Source organism: Chelon labrosus (genome assembly GCF_963514085.1).
Source record: "Chelon labrosus genome assembly, chromosome: 3".
Lineage (NCBI taxonomy): Eukaryota > Metazoa > Chordata > Actinopteri > Mugiliformes > Mugilidae > Chelon > Chelon labrosus.
In genome coordinates, this window is record NC_140339.1 from 27403807 (window position 1) to 27424424 (window position 20618).

Genomic DNA, 20618 nt, shown 5'->3' on the forward strand with positions numbered 1-20618 from the left:
AGCAGGAACTCTCTTGAGCAATATGTGTAAGAGGGTCGGTATGTTACTAAGGGCATGATGGAAAGAGTCATAAGTCCATACAAAGGCCTTTTTTTAGTTAGAGAATGTTAGTGGTTCATACAGCTTGGCATTGGATGAAACACTGGTAATATGAGCGCACATCTAGAAATGCTTTGACTTGGGGTCAACTGTCTGAATGTTTTGGCAACAGGTTTTAGGCCAGCTCTTGAGATCACAGCTCTCCTCGGCCTCCTCAAAAGTTTTCACTCCCCATATGAATATGGGGTGAGAGAGAGCAAGAGAGTAGGATATTTTCAAAATCTGGCCTGCACACATCAGCAACATACATTTCCATGTCCTCAATTGGTAGCCTATGGCATTGGAAAATGTTTGAAGAGGCAATAACTTCCTTTTGACCTAAAGCAGTCTGCAGGCGTGTCTTTTTGTCAGCATAAGAGCGCTGTATTTCATAAGGCATATTATCCCACACAATAAATAATTCTGGTGGTAACAGTGGACAACCATAATGCAATAAACTTCATCCAAGTTCACATGACTGTCTGACTGTGGTGTCACATGTTATGCCACAGTGTAATATCATATCCAGCTAATAGTTTGGCTCCACCTACAGTATAGCAGTAGCTACTGCTAGTTGGTACAAACCTACCACTGTATGGTTTTGCACAGCTGCAGGAAGAGAGGTGGGGCTGGCTGTTTCAGGTTAGATTGTAGCATTTCTCTCATTCAGTGAACACACAATTACAATTTAGCCTATTTATCTAATCTCCTGGCATGAGTGGTTTTAGAGACCTGCACAAAGCTCAGAATGTGACTCAAATCTTAGCCACCATGCCATGCACACCAATGTTGTTCAGTGCTCCCCGGATGAGAACAAAATTAATTTTAGGCAGTAGATGTTTTGGACTGCCACTAAATTGTTGCCATACAGTGTGTAATGGCAGGATGGGTCTAGTGAGTTTAGTCCAAAAACACGATATGCACAAAACCCATTTGTGACAAAACCCAGTCAGCACATTTACTTGGATGTAATACAATTTTTATTCCCAGACAGCAGAGGAAAGATCTGACATTTAAAGATTCGGCATTGCACAATTTCATCATCCCCTTTAAACAGACTATAAGAGACATATTCAAGGTGTTGAGTTTGATTTCTCTAAACAACGGTTGATTTTCAATAACATTCCCGTGGGTTATTTTTTATATTGTTCAAAGGTTTTGACAAATCTAAACTTTTCTGAGACAATGACAAAACACAGTTTTGTTCTAATGGGTAACATTATAGGATGATGAGTCAACGCTGTGCTGATATGTTCAGGTCTGCAGGTTGATCAGTCTCCCCTCTGATCTGTCTCTTAGCACATCTGGACAGGCTTCCTCTGTAACAGTGAAGAGGACAGTATCAGTCAAAGCTGAACGCAAGCTGTACAAGCAGGGGGTGAAGCCATGTGTGTGTGTACTGTATGTCCATAATGGTCTCATGTGAACTCACAGCACTTGTAGAGTGTGTTGAGCCTGGCAATGTCGTTGCGGCTCATCTCCTTAGCGTTGCCAAAGGAAACATTGGCGTTGGGGATGGGGAGCATGGTGGGCTGATTGTTCTTGGAGAAGGCATACCTACAATAGTACAACAGGACACAGAACAGTTAGACTGAACCACATGCAGCACACACAACATACACACAAAGAAGGACTGAAGTGATGCCAGCTGATCTCACTTGTGGTACTGCATGACGGAGTTATAATCGTAGGGAGTGCCCTGGTTGAGGGTGGCAATCTTCCTGAAGTTATGCTCATTCCTAAAAATAAAATAAAATAAAATAATATAGTACGGGACAAAGATCATATTTCTTCAATTCAGTTGTTGTTCACCTTGGACAAAAAGAAGTCAAGGAGTCAAATCAGTGATTTTTATCCAAATGTACTCTTCTGCAGTTTATATGATTCCATCTAGAAACAAACAACTACATTACCAGACTGGACGTTCTGCAGCAGGACTTTGATGTGGTTGTCCCTGTCAGAGCGTGTCTGCTCATGGTTGAATCCCAGAGCGTGGAGCAGCTCATGCTGGACTGTACCATGGTAAAGGCATCCGCGACGGGCCAGAGACACCACCTGCTTACCACCACGACGTCCAATATAGGAGTAGCAGCTGGAGAGAATGAGAAATAAGTTGAAGAGCACTGGAATCTGAAGCCAACTTTTAGCTCAAGTTGTACATTAATCTCCGGTTTTTACCCATTCTGTGACTCAATGCTCAGCCAGTCACGGTCACTGCTTCTGGAGGGCCTGAAACGGATGCAGGAGAAGGAAGAGAAAGACTCCAGTCCACGAGTGATGATGGCCTTCTCGCGGGAGGCTGACAAGACGACATTTAGATTTTTACTGTTATTGCACCAGACTTCTTATAACCCATTTAAATTGTAACTTTTAGGTCAGCCAAGCCTAAAAGTTGTCCAGCAAGACCAGTTCTTTAGCAAAAATCAAGGTGTTGAATGTCTGAGCCTCAGAATATCAATGTCATACTCACAGAAGTGATTGGTGATGTAATAAGGAATGTAGACCTTCCCATCGGTGTACTTGCCCCACATGCACCCTCTGCTGGTGTGTGGTAGGCAGATTTGTGGAGGGGTGTGAACTACAACTCTTTCATCTCAGCATTGCAAAGATAAATCTGCACCACCCAATCTGCATTATGGGTGGTTACCCACGCCTTGCGCCACTGAAACTGTGGACAACAAAAAATGTCTGGGAGTCCATGTAGACAATACATTTGACTGACTAAAACACAGATGCTGTGTAAAATAAAGGTCAGAGCTGCCTGTTCTTCCCCAGGAGACTAAGGTCCTACAGTGTCTGTAAAACCATGCTATGGATGTTTTATCACTTGGTGGTAGCCAGCGTCGAACGCCCACAGACTGAACAAGATCTACTGAGAAACCTTATCTGTATTCTCACCCCCTGCACGCCACCAAGGACCATGAAAGAAAACATGAAGTCTTTACTAATATGCCTGAAACCAGGGACATTGACAATGTAAACAGTGTGCACAGTTTTTTTCCTCTATACCAAAAAAAAATATCTCTTCTGATATGAACTGGGTAATGTGTTAGGAACAGATGCCACATTGTTTGATGGAAATGAAAATGATCAACCTACAGAGGGCTGAATTCAAAGACACGCCAAAAATCAGAGTGAAAAAATGATGCAGCAGGCTAGTCCATTTTGTTGATATTTCATTGCAGCAACTCAGTATTCAGCAGTTTGTATGCCCCCCATGTGCTTGTATACATATCTGACAACATCAGGGCATGCTCCTAATGAGACGGTGGATGGTGTCCTTGGGGTATCTCCTACAAGATCTGGACCAGGGCATCACTGGTTGAGATGCAACCTGGTGGTGTCAGATGGACTGAAACATGATGTCCTAGACGTGTTGTATTGGATTTAGGTCAGGCGAGCATGGGGCCAGTCATTGGTATCAATTCCTTCATCCTCCAGGAACTGCCTGCATACTCTTGCCACATAAGGCCGGGCATTGTCGTGCACCAGGAGGAAGGACAAGACTCCAGCAGCACTCGTAGAACATGGAACAACTTTATTAGACTGGAAACAACCAATCATGTACATGCACATATACATATAAACCAATAGGGCACCTGCAAGGTGGGCACAGTCATGTGGCATCAAGCCAACCAATCACATACCTCCACATAAATATATACCAACTAAGGAACACTTAAAAGTATGGGCTGGGCATATAATGTGGGTTGGGTATGTTAACATATGGTATTTGGCCTATCATTGGACCAGATGGCTAAAAGAGAGGAATGCCCAGTACAGGTGAATGGTAAAGATAAGCTTTATAAACAGTAGAAACAGGACACAAAAAATAAAAGTGTATGGATGCAAAAGAGTGAAGAAATGCTGCGGGAAAGCTGGGAGGCACAGCAAACCTTCTGGAAATGGCACGTATTAATGTGCCATCCTGGAGGAGTTGGACTGTCTGTGCAACCTCTGTCTGGTCCAGGTATCGCCTCATGCTACCAGTAGTGACACTGACCCTAGCCAAACGCAAAACTGGTGAAAACAGTAAAAAAAATATAAAGAAGGCAAAAATGTCAGCAAAAATCATCATTGTTGGCCCTCTAGTGGTCCTGTTGTTGATTTAATTAACACCAAAGTAGCTGAAACTGATTAACAACCCCCTCTGCTACTTAACTGACTACAACAATATCCCAGAGATTAACTGACTCTGATTAAAAAGTGTTCCTTTATTTTTTTGAGCAGCATATTTTAGGCTTTATAAATAGTCAAACCAGACCAGGTGAGTTTTGTCTCAAGACGACAAAATGTACGTTGTCAACAGGAAGAAAATACAACTTGGCCTCATTTTACTCAATTGGATGTATATCTGTATCACCTGCAGTGCCTTATAAGAAAATCAAACGAAATCAGCCAAGACCTTCCATTCATCCCTTGGCTCGGTTGGGTCTGTGGAAGATGTCTTCCAATGAAGGCAAGGGGTATTTCCTGCATGGAGATGCAGTATGCAAGCACACTCTCCATGATGGCGCAGTAGAGCTTCTGCTGCAGGTCATATTTGCGATGCACTCTCAGAAAGTGTAGTTGTGACTGGGCCTTCTTCACTTCTGTAGAGGTTTTTCTGACCAACAGAGGTATTAGGTCACACATATCAAACTCAAGGCCACATCCGGGATGCGGGACAATTGTAATTTCAGAACTTTTTCTTTTAATGTGACCTATAACCTGTGCAACTAATTGAAAAACAAACTGAAATCCTGTGAATGCATAAGTGTGCACACTCTCTTATAAGCGGGGATGTGGCTTTGTTCAGCCACATATTTGCCCACTCTTCTTTGCAAAAACGCATCAAATCTCTCAGATTGCGCATGATGGGCATGCTATGGGTCGTTGTCTTGCTGAAAGATGAAGTTCCTCTTCATCTTCATCTTTCTAGCCGAAGCCTGAATGTTTTGTGCCAACACTGACTGGTATTTGAAACTGTTCATAATTCCCTCCACCTTGACTAAGACCCCAGTTCCAGCTGAAGAAAAACAGTGCATGGTGCTGCCACCACCATGCTGTGGTATAGTGTTCTTTTGGAGATATGCAGTGTTGTTCTTTCTTTTTGACTTTTTGGAGATGTGGCCAAAAAGTTCAACCTTGGGGACATCAGACCGTAATATATTTGTTTTCCATATGATTTTGGGAGATTTCAAATGAGTCTTTGCTAAATTTAGATGCAGAAGAAGAAGAACACAGCAACAAGGTCAAGTGGCTTGATTCCACAGATCTCAGTCCAATCAGACATCTGAGGCTAGACAAACAGGTCTGTTTCATGGAGGCCCCAACTTAAATACTTCCCTGTGCTAACATCTTGGTGCCAGATACCACAGCACAACTTCAGAGGTGTAGTAGAGTTCATTTCTTGATGAGTCAGGGCAGTTTTGGTTGCAAAACAGTCCCACAATATCGTGCAAACAAAATTTGTTTTTGCCAGTAGATGGTAGCAACTACCTTGAGGTCTGCTAGACCAGTGCTGCTGTTAGCCCACTTCTAGCAGTGAGAATAGCAGCAAGGGCCATGACTGTGTTTTTAGTTAAAATTTGCATGTCAGATGAGAGATGAGATGAGTTGAAAGAGTTTAGGCCCATAATGTGAATAAAACCTGTTTGTGTGTCTTTCTTTGTATGTGGATGAGATTTGGATTTCCTGTCATCAACCAATTTTACATAATCTCCAGCTTCACTTCATAAGAACCAGAACACAGGCACAAATAACTCCTTTACTTGCAAGCAAAACATTTTTTATTTTCCAGGTAGCTGAGACAATGACAAAACACAGTTTTGTTCTAATGGGTAACATTATAGGATGATGAGTCAGCGCTGTGCTGATATGTTCAGGTCTGCAGGTTGATCAGTCTCCCCTCTGATCTGTCTCTTAGCACATCTGGACAGGCTTCTTCTGTAACAGTGAAGAGGACAGTATCGGTCAAAGCTGAACACAAGCTGTACAAGCAGGGGGTGAAGCCGTGTGTGTGTGTGTGTGTGTGTGTGTGTGTGTGTGTGTGTGTGTGTACTGTATGTCCATAATGGTCTCATGTGAACTCACAGCACTTGTAGAGTGTGTTGAGCCTGGCAATGTCGTTGCGGCTCATCTCCTTAGCGTCGCCAAAGGAAACATTGGCGTTAGGGATGGGGAGCATGGTGGGCTGATTGTTCTTGGAGAAGGCATACCTACAATAGTACAACAGGACACAGAACAGTTAGACTGAACCACATGCAGCACACACAACATACACACAAAGAAGGACTGAAGTGATGCCAGCTGATCTCACTTGTGGTACTGCATGACGGAGTTATAATCGTAGGGAGTGCCCTGGTTGAGGGTGGCAATCTTCCTGAAGTTATGCTCCATTCCTAAAAAATAAAATAAAATAATATAATATAGGACAAAGATCATATTTCTTGAATTCAGATTGTTCACAGTTTATACGATTCCATCTATGATGCCCCAGAAACAAACAACTACATTACCAGACTGGACGTTCTGCAGCAGGACTTTGATGTGGTTGTCCCTGTCAGAGCGTGTCTGCTCATGGTTGAATCCCAGAGCGTGGAGCAGCTCATGCTGGACTGTACCATGGTAAAGGCATCCGCGACGGGCCAGAGACACCACCTGCTTACCACCACGACGTCCAACATAGGAGTAGCAGCTGGAGAGAATGAGAAATAAGTTGAAGAGCTCTGAAGACAACTTTTAGCTCAAGTTGTACATTAATCTCCGGTTTTTACCCATTCTGTGACTCAATGCTCAGCCAGTCACGGTCACTGCTTCTGGAGGGCCTGAAACGGATGCAGGAGAAGGAAGAGAATGACTCCAGTCCACGAGTGATGATGGCCTTCTCGCGGGAGGCTGGCAAGACGACATTTAGATTTTTACCATGTTATTGCACCAGACTCTAGGTGTTTCTTATAACCCATTTAAATTGTAATTTTTAGGTCAGCCAAGCCTAAAAGTTGTCCAGCAAGACCAGTTCTTTAGCAAAAATCAAGGTGTTGAATGTCTGAGCCTCAGAATATCAATGTCATACTCACAGAAGTGATTGGTGATGTAATAAGGAATGTAGACCTTCCCATCGGTGTACTTGCCCCACATGCACCCTCTGCTGGTGCAGGGGTCGGCATTTTTCTCTGCCTCGCTGTCGACAGCGATGTCACCTCCAGTCAGGATGGGATCATCGTCAGAACGGACTGAAAAAGATTGTGCAGCAACTTCAACACCCTTGGAACTGCTACCAATGAAAAATAGCTTCAACATTGTTGAAGGGAAACCACTGACTGTAGCAGCTCACACTTACTCAGATTACTGTTGGCTCTCTCCAGTAGCTCAGAAACAGAAAGCTCCTCTGAAGCGTCCTCTGCAGTAACATCGACAACAGCACAATTTTACTTCACTATGTAACATTACCCAATCCTCAGTACTGAACATGAGCTTGTTAGTAGGTCTGATCAGCTCAACAGATTACATACCTGCCTGAAACTTCAGTGTTTGATCAGGGAAGAAAAAACAAACATATTAGAAACAATGAAATGACATGAAATCACAAAGCTGAGAGTTAACACATATTCATGCCCAAATAATTCATAAACACTAAATAATAAACAGTAAGTTATGTTTTATAAAATCCACTTTCATCATGGAGACTCAAGATATATCTCTCAAGCAGAGCTTAAAAAGTCAACCCTCACTGAAACAGTGAGAATGTGAGAGAAGAGGCCTTTCAGGTTTGTATCCGTGACAGTTAATTTCAAACATACAATAGTTTTGATCTCACTGTGACCCTACCTCACTCTGAGCCCAACAGCAGGCAGACAGCAGCAGCAGAGCCAGAGCAGATAACCTGGAAACGCACATGTAAGCCATCTCAGCAGACCTGCAAGACACAGACTGGAATCAGCCACAGCCTTCACTCGGATCAGCGATGCAAAGTCTGGACCAAAAACAGGTTTATCATGGTATAGTTAGTTAACACTGTCCTGCATTCTGCAACAGTACTCACCTTGTGGACTTGTGAAGTAGAGGTCTAACTCCAGGGTTTATATATGGCAAGTTTTCCCAAATATGGATTGTCTCAGTACAGTGAAAACCAACAGAAACTTACAGGCTTATCAGTCACATATGGTGCAGGCACATGCACTTCAAAGATCACCATATATTGAGTTTATGGGTGGGAAAATGACACTTGCTGTGTGTTTGGAGCTTGGAAATACTGTAGGTGCACTGTTTCCCATAGTGTTGTATAGTGGCACAGTATGCTTGGAGAATAGAAAGGTACCCATCAAAATAAATTAAACATGAAAGTTAAATCAAGGGTTGTTGGGGAACTTTTGTGTAGCTCATTTTACCTTGATGGATTATACTTAACACGTTTTCCACTTTTAACAGTAGCAAATAACTGAAATTCATTGTAAGAGAGGATGTTTATAATGAACCACAGAAACTTTCAGAATGTATTTAAAGCACAGGTCAGTGGGCCAGTTCATATTTCTATAGTCCCAATATCTTCCAGCACCTATTTTGCATGCAGCATTGTGTATATGTAACACAACTTCACTAACACTGTGAATGTCAGAGTAAATCATTGTTCTGATGACACTGTAATATTACTGACTGTGACAGCTTCTCTTACTGGTCTCTCATTAAACATGTTTCCTTGAGGCCTTTTGACAAAGAAGGAAGGATGAAATGACTCATTTCATTAGTTGTGACAGTTAATAAGTTTAAGAGACTACAGCTGAATGCTAGTGTCGGAGTGTTAAAATGCTAACATACAGGTGTTGCATAATGTTTAGCATGTTAATCATCATCCTTATCACTGTATCTAGTCCACGTAATGAGTAGCATTAAAGTAAGGCTTATACGGTAATGTCATTAGTTTGTAGTATTTCAAGAACCCAATTATTGGACAAAATAAATGTATAAATTCTGTTTCATTACAGGAAAATAAAGAAAAACATATTATGCACCTAAGCTCTTTCAAATGCTTTTCTCAGTATTTTTGTTTCTCTTCATTGATCTTGTGGTGCAGAGCAATTCATATCAGTCAGTGGTTGGATACATGGGGAGATGGACAACATGCAACAGGCTTCAGAAAAAAATTGTCAGTTTCCTCAATTTTCAAACCAGAAGACACATCCCAACACAAAACGACTCTATTTCAACACTGGTTGTTGCAGACAACTGGTTACGCCAGTATTCTGTCATTTAGAATATTATGTATCTTGAATTGAAAAATGAATTATTATACTTGAATTTGTTAAATGGTTATTAATGGATTTACCCTTCATTTAGAAAAATCTAATCATATTTAATAGTTAATACTTATCCATACTTATTTTTCTTTTTTAATTACATGGTGAATATGCCTCACATTTCGTCTTGCGTAGTGATCTATTAGTCAGATTAAAGATGTCTTAGCAGACATCTCTATGTAGTTCTGCTACACCCTCAAAGCACATGAAACAAAACAGACCTTTCCAAACAGGCCTTTTGTCGCAACATTTGGAAGCCTTGCCTCACTTAAATCACATGACCACTCTAAACCTTGTTACATCACATTCCTATCAGAGAGCTTCAGCATAGCAACAATAAAGCAGTGAGACAATGTTTTGTACACATCATTTGAAAGCACAAAGCTTCACTAGTCAAAGAGGATAAACCACAACAAAAAAACGCACAGCACGAAATGTTTTTTTTTCTTTGTCATAATCAATGTGTGCATAGAAGACTAGTTCTCTGTTGTCTGTAGAGAAGAGTCCAAACAACGTAAAGCAAAGGGTCAGTGTTAAGGATTTAATTTATGCATGTACCTTGAATGCAGTTTGACCCATAGGTGCTGCCATGTTTGACTGCATTAAATGCTTTGGAACAATGGATGACTTTTGACAGATTTGCTGTACTACAAATTTGCATCCAAAGCAAATACAGTGCTTCTACTCCACTCTCTAAACACAGTACTGATGCTGAAGAGTTATGGTGAAGCTGTATTGTCATCAAAAATAGTGATGCTACAAAGCACCTGCAGAAAATAGCAAACGGATACAGTAATTCAGTAACTGTACTTAAAGTAATCCTGTCTCTGTCATGTGTACTGAGGGCAACTTATGTGGCGTTCAAGAAACATATGCTTCTAGCCCAGTTTGATGACAGACTGCAACAGACATTTCTCAGTTAGCATGGGGAAACACTCCGATAAACCCATGTAACAGCATGCACAAACCTCCAACATATATGAGCACATTGCAGTCATCTTTCTAGCTTTCTCTGTTGGGGGTGCTGTCTCCCTAGCATTCTAATTTTAACCTGTACAGAACAATGGTAACGAAAAACCTTTTTCAGATGAATATGGCTCCAGAGGATACACCTGAAAACATCAAAACGATACATGTAAGATCACCTCAGAGTCAGTCCTGACTTAAGAGAAGATACTGGAGACTCTTCTGCATTTGTCATCTTGGCTTATGTGTGGTCTAAGCAACTCCTAAAGAGTTGGCTGCCTTAGTACAGCTGTGTTATTTCTATACTTCAACAACATTGTTTTGTGCAATATACACCATAGTTTTTAGACTAATCCAGTTGTCTCTATGTTGTATTTACAGCCACAAGGAGTTGTACAGACGTCTAGTCGGTGTGGAAAGTGTGTGGAAATATTTCACAAAAGATGAAGCCCATTCTACCATTCAGATTCAGAAAACTTTATTTGTCCCCGGGGGGCAATTTAAGGCACAAGTGAGCAGCTTAACGTGCAAGTACAGACATTCTAAGGTGCAAAAAAACAGAAACAGAACAAGATACATAATACAAAGTATATACAAGTTACCATGCTATAAATGTTATGACTATGCCCAAAGTTGCAGCCTGTTTTATGCAGGCTATGCATATCTGCAGCTTGCAGTATGTAGTGCATGAGCTGTCTGTTCTCAGCATATGTATTCAAGTCAAGAATATAGATTTCATCGTGTTAAACTGTCTTAGTAGTGATTATGTCATCCAGTTTCAGTTTGAAAAGATTTTTGAACGGGCTTCCTCTGGTATTAAAGATCATGGTGGGTTACTTTTGGGGTTGAGATTTCTTTGTACTCTAATTAAAAAGGAAGAGGGACCACTTCCTAATACTTGTCACTGGAAGTTCAACATGGCACCTTTTGTTGCTCTACATAAGGATGGCCTAGGCTATAAGAAGATTGATACAGTGGGTTTAACAGGACAGGACAGGTTCCACTCAAAACAGGTCTCGCCATGGTCGAACAAAGAAGTTGAGTGCACGTGCTCAGCGTCACATCCAGAGGTTGTCTTTTGAAAATACACGTATGAGTGCTGCAAGCATTTCTGCAGAGATTGAAAGGGCGAGGGGGGTCAGCCTGTCAGTGCTCAGACCATACGTCGCACACTGCATTGAATTGGTCTGCATGGCTGTCATCCCAGAAAGAAGCATGGGAGTGTCATGGTTTGGGGCTGCATGAGTGCTGCCAGCACTGGGGAGCTACTGTTCAATGAGGGAACCACGACTGCCAACATGTACTGTGACATACTGAAGCAGAGCATGATCCCTCCCTTCGGAAACTGGGCTGCAGGGCAGTATTCCAACATGATAACGACCCCAAACACACCTCCAAGACGACCACTGCCTTGCTAAAGAAACTGAGTGTAAAGGTGATGGACTGGCCAAGCATGTCTCCAGACCTAAACCCTACTGAGCATCTGTGGGGCACCCTCAAACAGAAGGTGGGGAGCACAAGGTCTCTAACGTTCACCAGCTCCATGATGTCTTCATTGAGGAGGAGTGGAAGAGGATGCCAGTGGCAACCTGTGAAGCTCTAGTGAACTCCATGACCAAGAGAGTTAAGACAGTGCTGGAAAATAGTGGCGGCCGCACAAAATATTCACACTTTGGGCACAATATGGACATTTTCTCTTAGGGGTGTACTCACTTTTGTTGCCAGCGGTTTAGGCATAAATGGCTGGGTGTTGAGTTATTTTGAGGGGACAGCAAATTTACACTGTTATACGAGCTGTACACTGACTACTTTACATTGTATCAAAGTGTCATATCTTCAGTGTTGTCCCGTGAAACAATATAATAAAATATTTGCAGAAAGGTGACGGGTGTACTCACTTTTGTGAGATAATGTATAATAATAACCAACTGTTCCAACGTAAAATCTTACTTCAAAGCAATATATGCAATCTGTTTCACAAAAATTTCCAACAAGTCATTGCTCCTGTTGTTGCAAGACTGTGTGTAAATCAGACACATACTGCAACCCTGTCCACAATTTGGGGAAGTCATACAAACATAATATATGCTTTTGCAACTGCTCTCATCTGACTTTAACCACGCAGAGCTTGTGTAAATGTGCTACTTATAATGTGACAATGCAAACAGAATGAAAATGTAAATATTATCTTTTTATTAGGATTGTTCCTTCTGCTGTTCTAACTATATTCAGTTGTGTTAAAGGAAGGTATGCAAAGATGCATGGCTCGACAAAATGTCTGTCCTTAGTCCTTAAAGGACCAGTGTGTAGGATTTATTGGTAAGTAAGTATTAAGTGTGAAGTTGCAGGCTGCAATATACATCCCTCACACTTCCCTTTCCTTGCTAGAACCTTTATTTGGTTTATCCATTTCACTGGAGAAACATATAGGTGGGGGGAAGTTTGGGCTGGTTTACAGGCTATTCTTAAACTGGAAGCAATGTAGAGAAATGTGTTGAGATAAGTAATTGATGGTACACACTAAATGCTACTTAGCTGTACGAAGCCATAATACAACCAGATTCTCATTACATGTTGTGGGATCCCAAGTCACTGCTATAGTGACATACAGAAAGTCGCCACCTGGATTTAACTAAGCAAATAGTTATGAGCCTCCTGTTGGATAATAACTGCATGGGTGATTATCTGTCACCTGGCAACAAGTTATTTAACCCCAACTGATGCAATGAGTAGCTTCTCGTTTCTTAAACAACCATGTCCAAAGACACATCCCGTGGTCGTGGAAAAGATGTTAGTCTGTTTGAGAAGGGTCAAATCATTGGCATGCATCAAGCAGAGAAAACATCGAAGGAGATTGAAGAAACTACTAAAATTGTAAGAACTGTTAACATTAGGTTAATTGGTGATTCTAAATTGGCCGTAGGCGTGCATGTGAGTGTGAATGGTTGCCAGTCTCTCTGTGTTAGCCCTGTGATAGACTGGTGACCTGTCCAGGGTCTACCAGCCTCTCGCCCGATGACAGCTGGGATAGGCTCCAGCAGACCCCGAAACCCTTAACAGCCTTAATAAGCGGTTACAGAAGATGAATGAATGAATGAATGGTTCAGGGAGCATGAGACATCATTTTCACACATGGATTGACCACCACAGAGTCCAGACCTTAACCCCACTGAGAATCTTTGGGATGTGCTGGAGAAGGCCTTGTGCAGTGGTCAGACTCTCCCATCATCAATACAAGATCTTGGTGAAACATGAATGCAACACTGGATGGAAATAAATCTGGTGACATTGCAGAAGTTTATCAAAACAATACCAGAGCAAATGTGTGCTGTAATCAAAGCTAAAGGCGGTCCAGTGAATTATTAGAAGTATTATTATCTCCTTTCAATGCTAAGAAGCAGTAGTTTTACTCTGACCTCAGTCCCAAAGTTTGATCTCCTTACCCTCTCTGCATGTGCGGAACAAACTTTAGCTGCTACCAGTTCTGGAGCTTAAAGGGTCTGTGCTTGTCTGGTGAGAAAGGGATTTGACAAGATTTGACAATAGTTACTTTGATTCTTTCTCTCTGTATATTTCAATCTTTCTCTTCTCTATCATTTGTATAGGGATAAGGTTTTTGCAAGGGGTTAAATGTCTCACTCATTCTTATTTTCCATACCAGTGTATGGTTGGATCTTAGCAGACTTATTCCAGTTAACATTGTATGCTAGCTATTGAATGAGCTGGTTCAGTCTATGAGCCAGATTAAGATCTTAACTTTTTTGATGGCCATACCATTCCATTTATGTTTTCATCTCTAAAAGTAAAAAAGATGATGTTAAACTCATCATCTTATACTATAGATGGTGTATAGGATGGTGTGTGCATGTTTCACACGGTTCTTGCAAAATCATGTGTAAACCATCACATACTGCAACAGTGTCCACAATTTAAGTAACAAAAACACAACATAGACTTTTGCAACTCTGCAAGTCTGATTTTCACCATTCAGAGGTTGAGTAAATATGCAGACTCTATGCAGTATGTTAGCGAAATGTAGTTATTTTTGATGAAGATACTTTATTTGCAGCATTTATCTGCAATCAGTACATTCTATGTTGAATAATCTCCGTCAATGTTAACCTATAAACCCAACACTCTACAGCAAAATACAACGATTTTTTGATAAACTGTTAAGGTGAATCACACACTGTTTGAAATTGCTGTAAATTTTACACGCTACCAGCAACATGTTTTCTGGTAGCCACCTTCTCAGTAATTCACTCAGTCAGCCCTTGTGTTTGAGTTCAGTTTTGGACAAAGTCAGTGAGAAAAGTCTGAGAAAAGTTCATTTTAAAAGCTTGTATTTTGTTAATAAAGATAGACATGGTCACTTTGAAGCTGTAATATCTGTCTTAAAACTGTTTTTTGTTTTGTTTTGTTTTGTTTTTACAGGGAAATCTTTAAGAGTGCAGTTACCGTAGAAATAACAGGATAGAGTAGGAAAACACAGCTACTAGGATTTGTACAATTCCACAGTGAAATTTGTTCAAGCCCACCACAACCACAGTCTCTTTTAAGAAATAACCGCTTGTTCCTGTTGTGTCAGTGGCTGCTTGTTGAGTAGTATGCCTTATAAGGATGAAAGTCAGTTGGCTTTCCCATCTATATAAGTTGGGCGCTTGTGTTTCCCTGGCGTTTCTTGGTCTGTTGGTGCCATCCAATAAGCGGCCATGGCTCTCCGGACTGCTCTGCTTAGCGTCCTCTTCTGCTCCATCTTCACTTTTTCATTGCAGGTAAGCACCAGTATACACTTCATATTAATACAGACAGCAATTTCAAATGTGACGCATTCATTCATCAAAACAAAAAGCGATCAACGGATGTAGGACATAAGACATGAATGCTAGTTTTGAGAAAATTCTGAAATTGTGTCTTCCATTTTAGAATTGTAGTTTTAGATCTTAAATCTTAAATTTCATGCAGTTATGCAAATAGAATAAAGTTTTGAATTCCATCATGCAGGCTTCCTTTGGAAAGCATAAGGAAAACTCTGGTAAGATTTGCCTTTTTTTTTATAACTAATATTATTATACCATTATACTATATGATATAGTATTATTCAGTTCAACTTTTGTCTTTTTTTAATTTGTGCATCGGAATTACTATTTGTGGCTGACAGAGTTCAGAACTCTTTTTCAACTAATGTAATTTGTATTACACTAGATGAGAGATAGATGTTTCCACCATATTATTATTATTTACCTGTACTCTTTTCTGACCTGTCTGTCTACTGCTCTGACATATGAAGTTGTATCTATTCAGATCCTACAGTGATTATGTAAATATATGGTCCTACATCATGTACCTGGAACCTTACCACACTGATTCTGTCCTACAGGTAACACCATAGACGATGACGACTTCAGTGTCTCAACACTGTTAGAAAAGGCCAATGTTAACGTCGGTATGTTTGTCTCCACTGCAATAAATAATCGTTCCAGCTACTTTTTTATAACTAATATTATTATACCATTATACTATATGATATAGTATTATTCAGTTCAACTTTTGTCTTTTTTTAATTTGTGCATTGGAATTATTATTTGTGGCTGACAGAGTTCAGAACTATTTTTCAACTAAAGTCATTTGTATTACACTAGATGAGAGATAGATGTTTGCACCATATTATTATTTTTTACCTGTACTCTTTTCTGACCTGTCTGTCTACTGCTCTGACATATGAAGTTGTATCTATTCAGATCCTACAGTGATTATGTAAATATATGGTCCTACATCATGTACCTGGAACCTGACCACACTGATTCTGTCCTACAGGTAACACCATAGATGATGACGACTTCAGTATCTCAACACTGTTAGAAAAGGCCAATGTTAATGTCGGTATGTTTGTCTCCACTGCAATAAATAATCATTCCAGCTATAAACGTATTGTGACTGAGAACATAATCAAACCTTACAAACAGAATAGCGTGCAGGAACAAAAGACTCTCCTCATTGCATTTTGCAGGAAAGAACCCCGGTGAACCACTTGTGCTAGGAGACATAGCGGTGCCAACAGGTCTACAAAATGCTGATCCCTGCACAGCTCGTGGCTGCCTGTGGCCTAAATCCCGAGATGGAAATGTCTATGTACCCTTCCGTATCTCCAGGCAGTACTGTAAGTTTTACACGTAGTGTCTATTTTGTTGTTTTTGAATTAAGCATAGTTTATCTCAGCAGTATCCTATGGAAGCATAGTTACTGACATTTTGAGAGGAAAAAAATGAATAAGAACCTTAAAAAGCCCGTAAATTACACATAGCACGTCACGCTCACTTGCCAGAACACTTTTCTCTGTCTGTAGACATTGTCACCTCTGTTAAAAAAAACAGATCACTGTCATTTTCCAGCTGTTTTCTCAGCATGGCTCCAGACAAGCTTTTGTACACACATATTTTCTAGTTGTAAAAGTACTGGTAGTTACTGTCAGTAAATAGTAGCCTAAAAGTAAGGATAAGTATCTGTAGCAATTGGATTTTAGTGCAAAAAGTTTGCATGGTAAGTAAAAAGATTATTACTAAAAAAGTGATTTTTTTTCTCCATGTCAAGCCCAAAGAGAAAGAGACACTATCATGCGTGGTCTGCAGTCATTTTCAGCATCTACCTGCGTTCGCTTCACACCACGCAGTAGACAGAGGGACTTTGTGGACATTCAGTCTCAGTCAGGGTAAGGACCACGCAAAACTAACGTAAATGCATATTAGTTACCACTTACTGGCTGCTCTGCTTTCAGACGGCTCATCATACATAGTGTATCTATGGCCAAGACAAGCCATGCAGTGCATTCACAAAAGTCTGCTGAGCCTGGTTTAGTGTCAGGTAGTTTTATAAGCTGCTCTTTTTCAGGTGTTTTTCTTTTGTCGGACGTCGTGGTGGGGGCCAAGTTGTGTCACTGAGTCGGCAGGGCTGTGTTTTCCGTTCAACCATCCAACATGAGTTGCTTCATGCCCTGGGCTTCAACCATGAACAGACCCGGTCCGACAGGGACGAGCATGTTCGCATTCAGCTGCAGAATGTTATTCGTGGTACGTTGCATTGCGTTGCAATTTCAAAAAAGGTTTCAACCATTATCACGTCCACAGGTGAAATATGTAGGGTCCAAATAATTACATAATATGACTTTATTTTAGTATTTTAACTGGCACAGTATGAGTATGCGAATTACTGAATGTACTTATCAATTCATATATGATGAGCAGCCATAAGAATTTCAGAGAGTTGTGTGATTTCCCACCAGGAATGGAGTTTAACTTCCGGAAAATCAACACAATAAACCTTGGCACTCCCTACGACTACAACTCTGTCATGCACTATGGAAGGTAACGTGTCAGTTCAACCACTCAACATCCCACAGTATACATATGCCATATAAAAACACCTAATAATTAAATTACCAAATAATGTTTTAAGACAGGTTTCATATTTGTTTTTAAGCCTGTCTTTAAACATACGCGCAGTCCCACATAGAATGCAGAAAGACTGTAGAAAAATGGACGATGTGCCTCCACTTCCTCCTACTGACCACACTGTAGCGTGTATCCCAGGGAAACGGGCGCTGCCATCTTCTGAGTTTGGAGTCAGAGTGCGCACAGTACTGTCTGAGGGTGGAGCAATGTTATCAGTGACTTACCAACACTTCTGCTAAATTCACTCACGCTTGCATTGTTCTACCTCGACCAGTTAAGAAGAAATGTTGGATTATACACTGCACTTTCAGCATTTTTCCATGCCACCATTGCCTTAGTGCTTGCTGTGTGGGTTTCTGGCTCAGTCTCAAGCTGTGGCTTGCCCATGACAAAATTGCTTCAATTGTTTCAATTGTTCGATAGTCACACTGTCTCTAACTGTGTCTGCCTTGTGTTTGCAGCACAGTTAGCAACTAGTTCATGAAGAAGTTGGGCATCCAGCTTCTAAAGAAGCTTGTATATTTTTCTGCAGCTGGTGAAGGCAGAAAAGGTTGCATACTTCTTATCACTGTTATTTGTTTTCATCATAGGTTTGCCTTCTCAAGCAACAGACAGCCAACCATTATTCCCATCCCCAATGAGAATGTACCCATTGGCAGAGCCACTGAGATGAGTGCTAATGACATCCTTCGAGTGAATCGCCTTTATCGCTGTAGTAAGTACCTTGTTTCTTTCCTCGTGTCTGGACCAATATTTGGACACCAATTTCTTTAGATCAGTTGTTTGAAGCTAACAAAAAACACTTTGTGCACGTACATGAGATGCAATACGCACATGAACTGTGGGGAAGGCATTGGAGCAGTATGTGGATGTTTTGACTACAAGCTTGCACCAAGTCTATACCTGCATCTGTATTATATGCCATTGCCACTGCACATTGAGAAAGCTTGTCATAATAGGCAGAGGAGATCAGTTACACTTCAGATGTTGAGTGGAAACCTTCCAAATTAGATGTGAGACAGTTACATCCATGCATGGCCAAAAATGTTAAAAATGCTCATGCATTCATTGTGGAAATAATGGTAATAGTATGGCATGTGAACAAAATGGAAGTTTCTGTTCATGATACACCCAATCTCTTCCTTACAATCCCATCCAGACAGAATGGGTTCTCACACCGCTTTGAGGAATTAATCTTGATACTATTAGACGTCAGTGACTCATTAACATCTAAAGAAGTGACTCGTTCATATGTGATTGTGCACGTTTGTGCAAAATTATCATAATTTGAGAATTAAGTCACAATGAGGCTTGTAGAAATACACACAAATGAGGTTGGTGTTAATGGCATGTTGACATACCAGGCCTACTGTATATCCTGATCCAATTGGGTGGCTTACTCATGTAAAGCAATATTTATACAAGGTTTAGCAGTATTGCCTGCGGACTACTTTCTGGTTCATGGATATACACTGTGCTCTGAAAGCGCTACAGTTTCACCTGAATAGTACCTGGTAACCCAGCTGCCTATCTAGCCACCAACAGTCTTTCGGACTTCCAACAGAGTACTGAACACAGACCCAGTAGAAAGATCAAATACTTTATATGTTCATGTACATTGTAGCTGCTCTCTAAAGGTTTTGCAGTTTATTACAGAGATTTTTCCTGTTCCTTTCAGATTCAACTGCATACCCCATACATGAAAACCGGAACCAGTTCTTCTGGAATTGAAAGTAAGTTGGTAGTTTTTCCCCTGACTTGGTATAACTATAATTTAAGACAGTTTATTCTTCTTCACAAACATGTTTTGCTTACCCAGTTGTGAAGTAATCGATGGTTGGGTTATATTCAGTGGCAACATTTTATCTGATTTAATGACATGCCACATACATGACTTGCATGAAAGTCAGCCAGAGGTGGTTGGCGAGGTTCACATCCATTTGCAGATTAATGATATAGCAAAATAGCTAAATAATCAGGGGGCAGACTTCATGGAATACGTTGTATGGACATTCTGTTATTGTGGGGCCCTTTTTGCCGAGCCCACAACTTTTTGAGTCTTAAAACCTTTAAGGGATAGGGTGGGATGCTTCGGAAGCTTGGAAGGCCCTCACAAAGATATAAACAGGAGTGTGTGTGTGTTGTGCGTTCATACTGTATAAGCATATTCATGTATTATTTTTTTAACGTCTTCCATTTGTTTCCAACAGGAAAATGGGGGTGACTGGTCTATCTTCATGCAAAACTACAAATTCTTGCCGTGCTTTCTGAATGTGCTTTAATCAAATTGTGGAGTAAAATAGCTTTTGTGTCAACCTAATGAGAAATTAAAAGTGCTCAACATTGAATTCATTGCAAAATCACATGTATAGCTGCTCGCTGGCTTAATGAACTGCTAAAATTAATAAAAATATATCAACCTGCTTCCATTTGCATCCATCCAAACAGTTATTATCTAGAAAAGATTTGTGACTATATGTTTTGTTCCGGCATTTACACGAGTAACACAAGGATATGAATTCAGGGTTTTAAAACACACACACGCAAACAAACAAGATAAATATTCAAGAAGAACAGAACTCAGTGTAAAAGTACACAGCTGGATTTCAACAGTCACATTTCCTGTCATTCTCATGGCGTTGGCCTTCATGAACGGGACCCAGAGCAGCTGCTTGATAAACACATAAGGGTGTCAAAGTTTGTTGCTGATAATCCATTTTCATGTACTTACCCCTAATGACTGAGTCAGCACATGCTGACATGGTATAAAACCCACCCACACAGACATCTGTTGAACTGACTCACATTTTAAAGTACCAGTCAAAAGCTTGGAGAAACCCATTATATA

At 40.7% G+C, this 20618-nt stretch overlaps 3 protein-coding genes across 3 annotated transcripts; 1 reads left to right on the forward strand and 2 right to left on the reverse strand.

Moving 5' to 3' along the window:
* Positions 1–1393: 1393 nt before the first annotated feature.
* LOC311486156 (hatching enzyme 1.2-like) lies at positions 1394–4713 on the reverse strand (the record flags this gene model as incomplete). Its single annotated transcript, XM_084541917.1, has 6 exons — positions 1394–1635; positions 1737–1810; positions 1987–2170; positions 2257–2377; positions 2549–2619; positions 4484–4713. 6 exons carry the CDS (start codon positions 4711–4713, stop codon positions 1497–1499), a joined length of 819 nt encoding a protein of 272 aa, XP_084398043.1. The 3' UTR covers positions 1394–1496.
* A 1380-nt stretch (positions 4714–6093) lies between these two features.
* On the reverse strand, positions 6094–8915 carry LOC311486051 (hatching enzyme 1.2-like). The gene is made up of 5 exons (XM_084541807.1): positions 7140–8915; positions 6837–6957; positions 6579–6757; positions 6380–6461; positions 6094–6278 (listed from the first exon to the last, which is right to left on the reverse strand). Exons 1-5 carry the CDS (start codon positions 7360–7362, stop codon positions 6140–6142), a joined length of 744 nt encoding a protein of 247 aa, XP_084397933.1. The 5' UTR covers positions 7363–8915; the 3' UTR covers positions 6094–6139.
* A 6058-nt stretch (positions 8916–14973) lies between these two features.
* On the forward strand, positions 14974–20570 carry LOC311485734 (hatching enzyme 1.2-like). The gene is made up of 11 exons (XM_084541327.1): positions 14974–15097; positions 15327–15357; positions 15703–15768; positions 16140–16205; positions 16333–16482; positions 16914–17031; positions 17211–17389; positions 17602–17683; positions 18361–18485; positions 19449–19503; positions 19981–20570. Exons 1-10 carry the CDS (start codon positions 15035–15037, stop codon positions 19499–19501), a joined length of 933 nt encoding a protein of 310 aa, XP_084397453.1. The 5' UTR covers positions 14974–15034; the 3' UTR covers positions 19502–19503; positions 19981–20570.
* Positions 20571–20618: the final 48 nt, after the last annotated feature.

What these genes read in the sequence shown, in the direction of transcription:
- LOC311486051 (XM_084541807.1), bottom strand. Translation starts at nt 7,362, where the DNA reads ATGTTGAAGCTATTTTTCATTGGTAGCAGTTCCAAGGGTGTTGAAGTT. An exon ending in GCTGCAGAACGTCCAGTCTG is followed by an intron (nt 6,462 to 6,578) that starts GTAATGTAGTTG and finishes TTTATTTTTTAG; the next exon opens with GAATGGAGCATAACTTCAGG. An exon ending in TCCGTCATGCAGTACCACAA is followed by an intron (nt 6,279 to 6,379) that starts GTGAGATCAGCT and finishes GTACTATTGTAG; the next exon opens with GTATGCCTTCTCCAAGAACA.
- LOC311485734 (XM_084541327.1), top strand. Translation starts at nt 15,035, where the DNA reads ATGGCTCTCCGGACTGCTCTGCTTAGCGTCCTCTTCTGCTCCATCTTC. An exon ending in AAAGCATAAGGAAAACTCTG is followed by an intron (nt 15,358 to 15,702) that starts GTAAGATTTGCC and finishes TCTGTCCTACAG; the next exon opens with GTAACACCATAGACGATGAC. An exon ending in GACATTCAGTCTCAGTCAGG is followed by an intron (nt 17,032 to 17,210) that starts GTAAGGACCACG and finishes GCTCTTTTTCAG; the next exon opens with GTGTTTTTCTTTTGTCGGAC.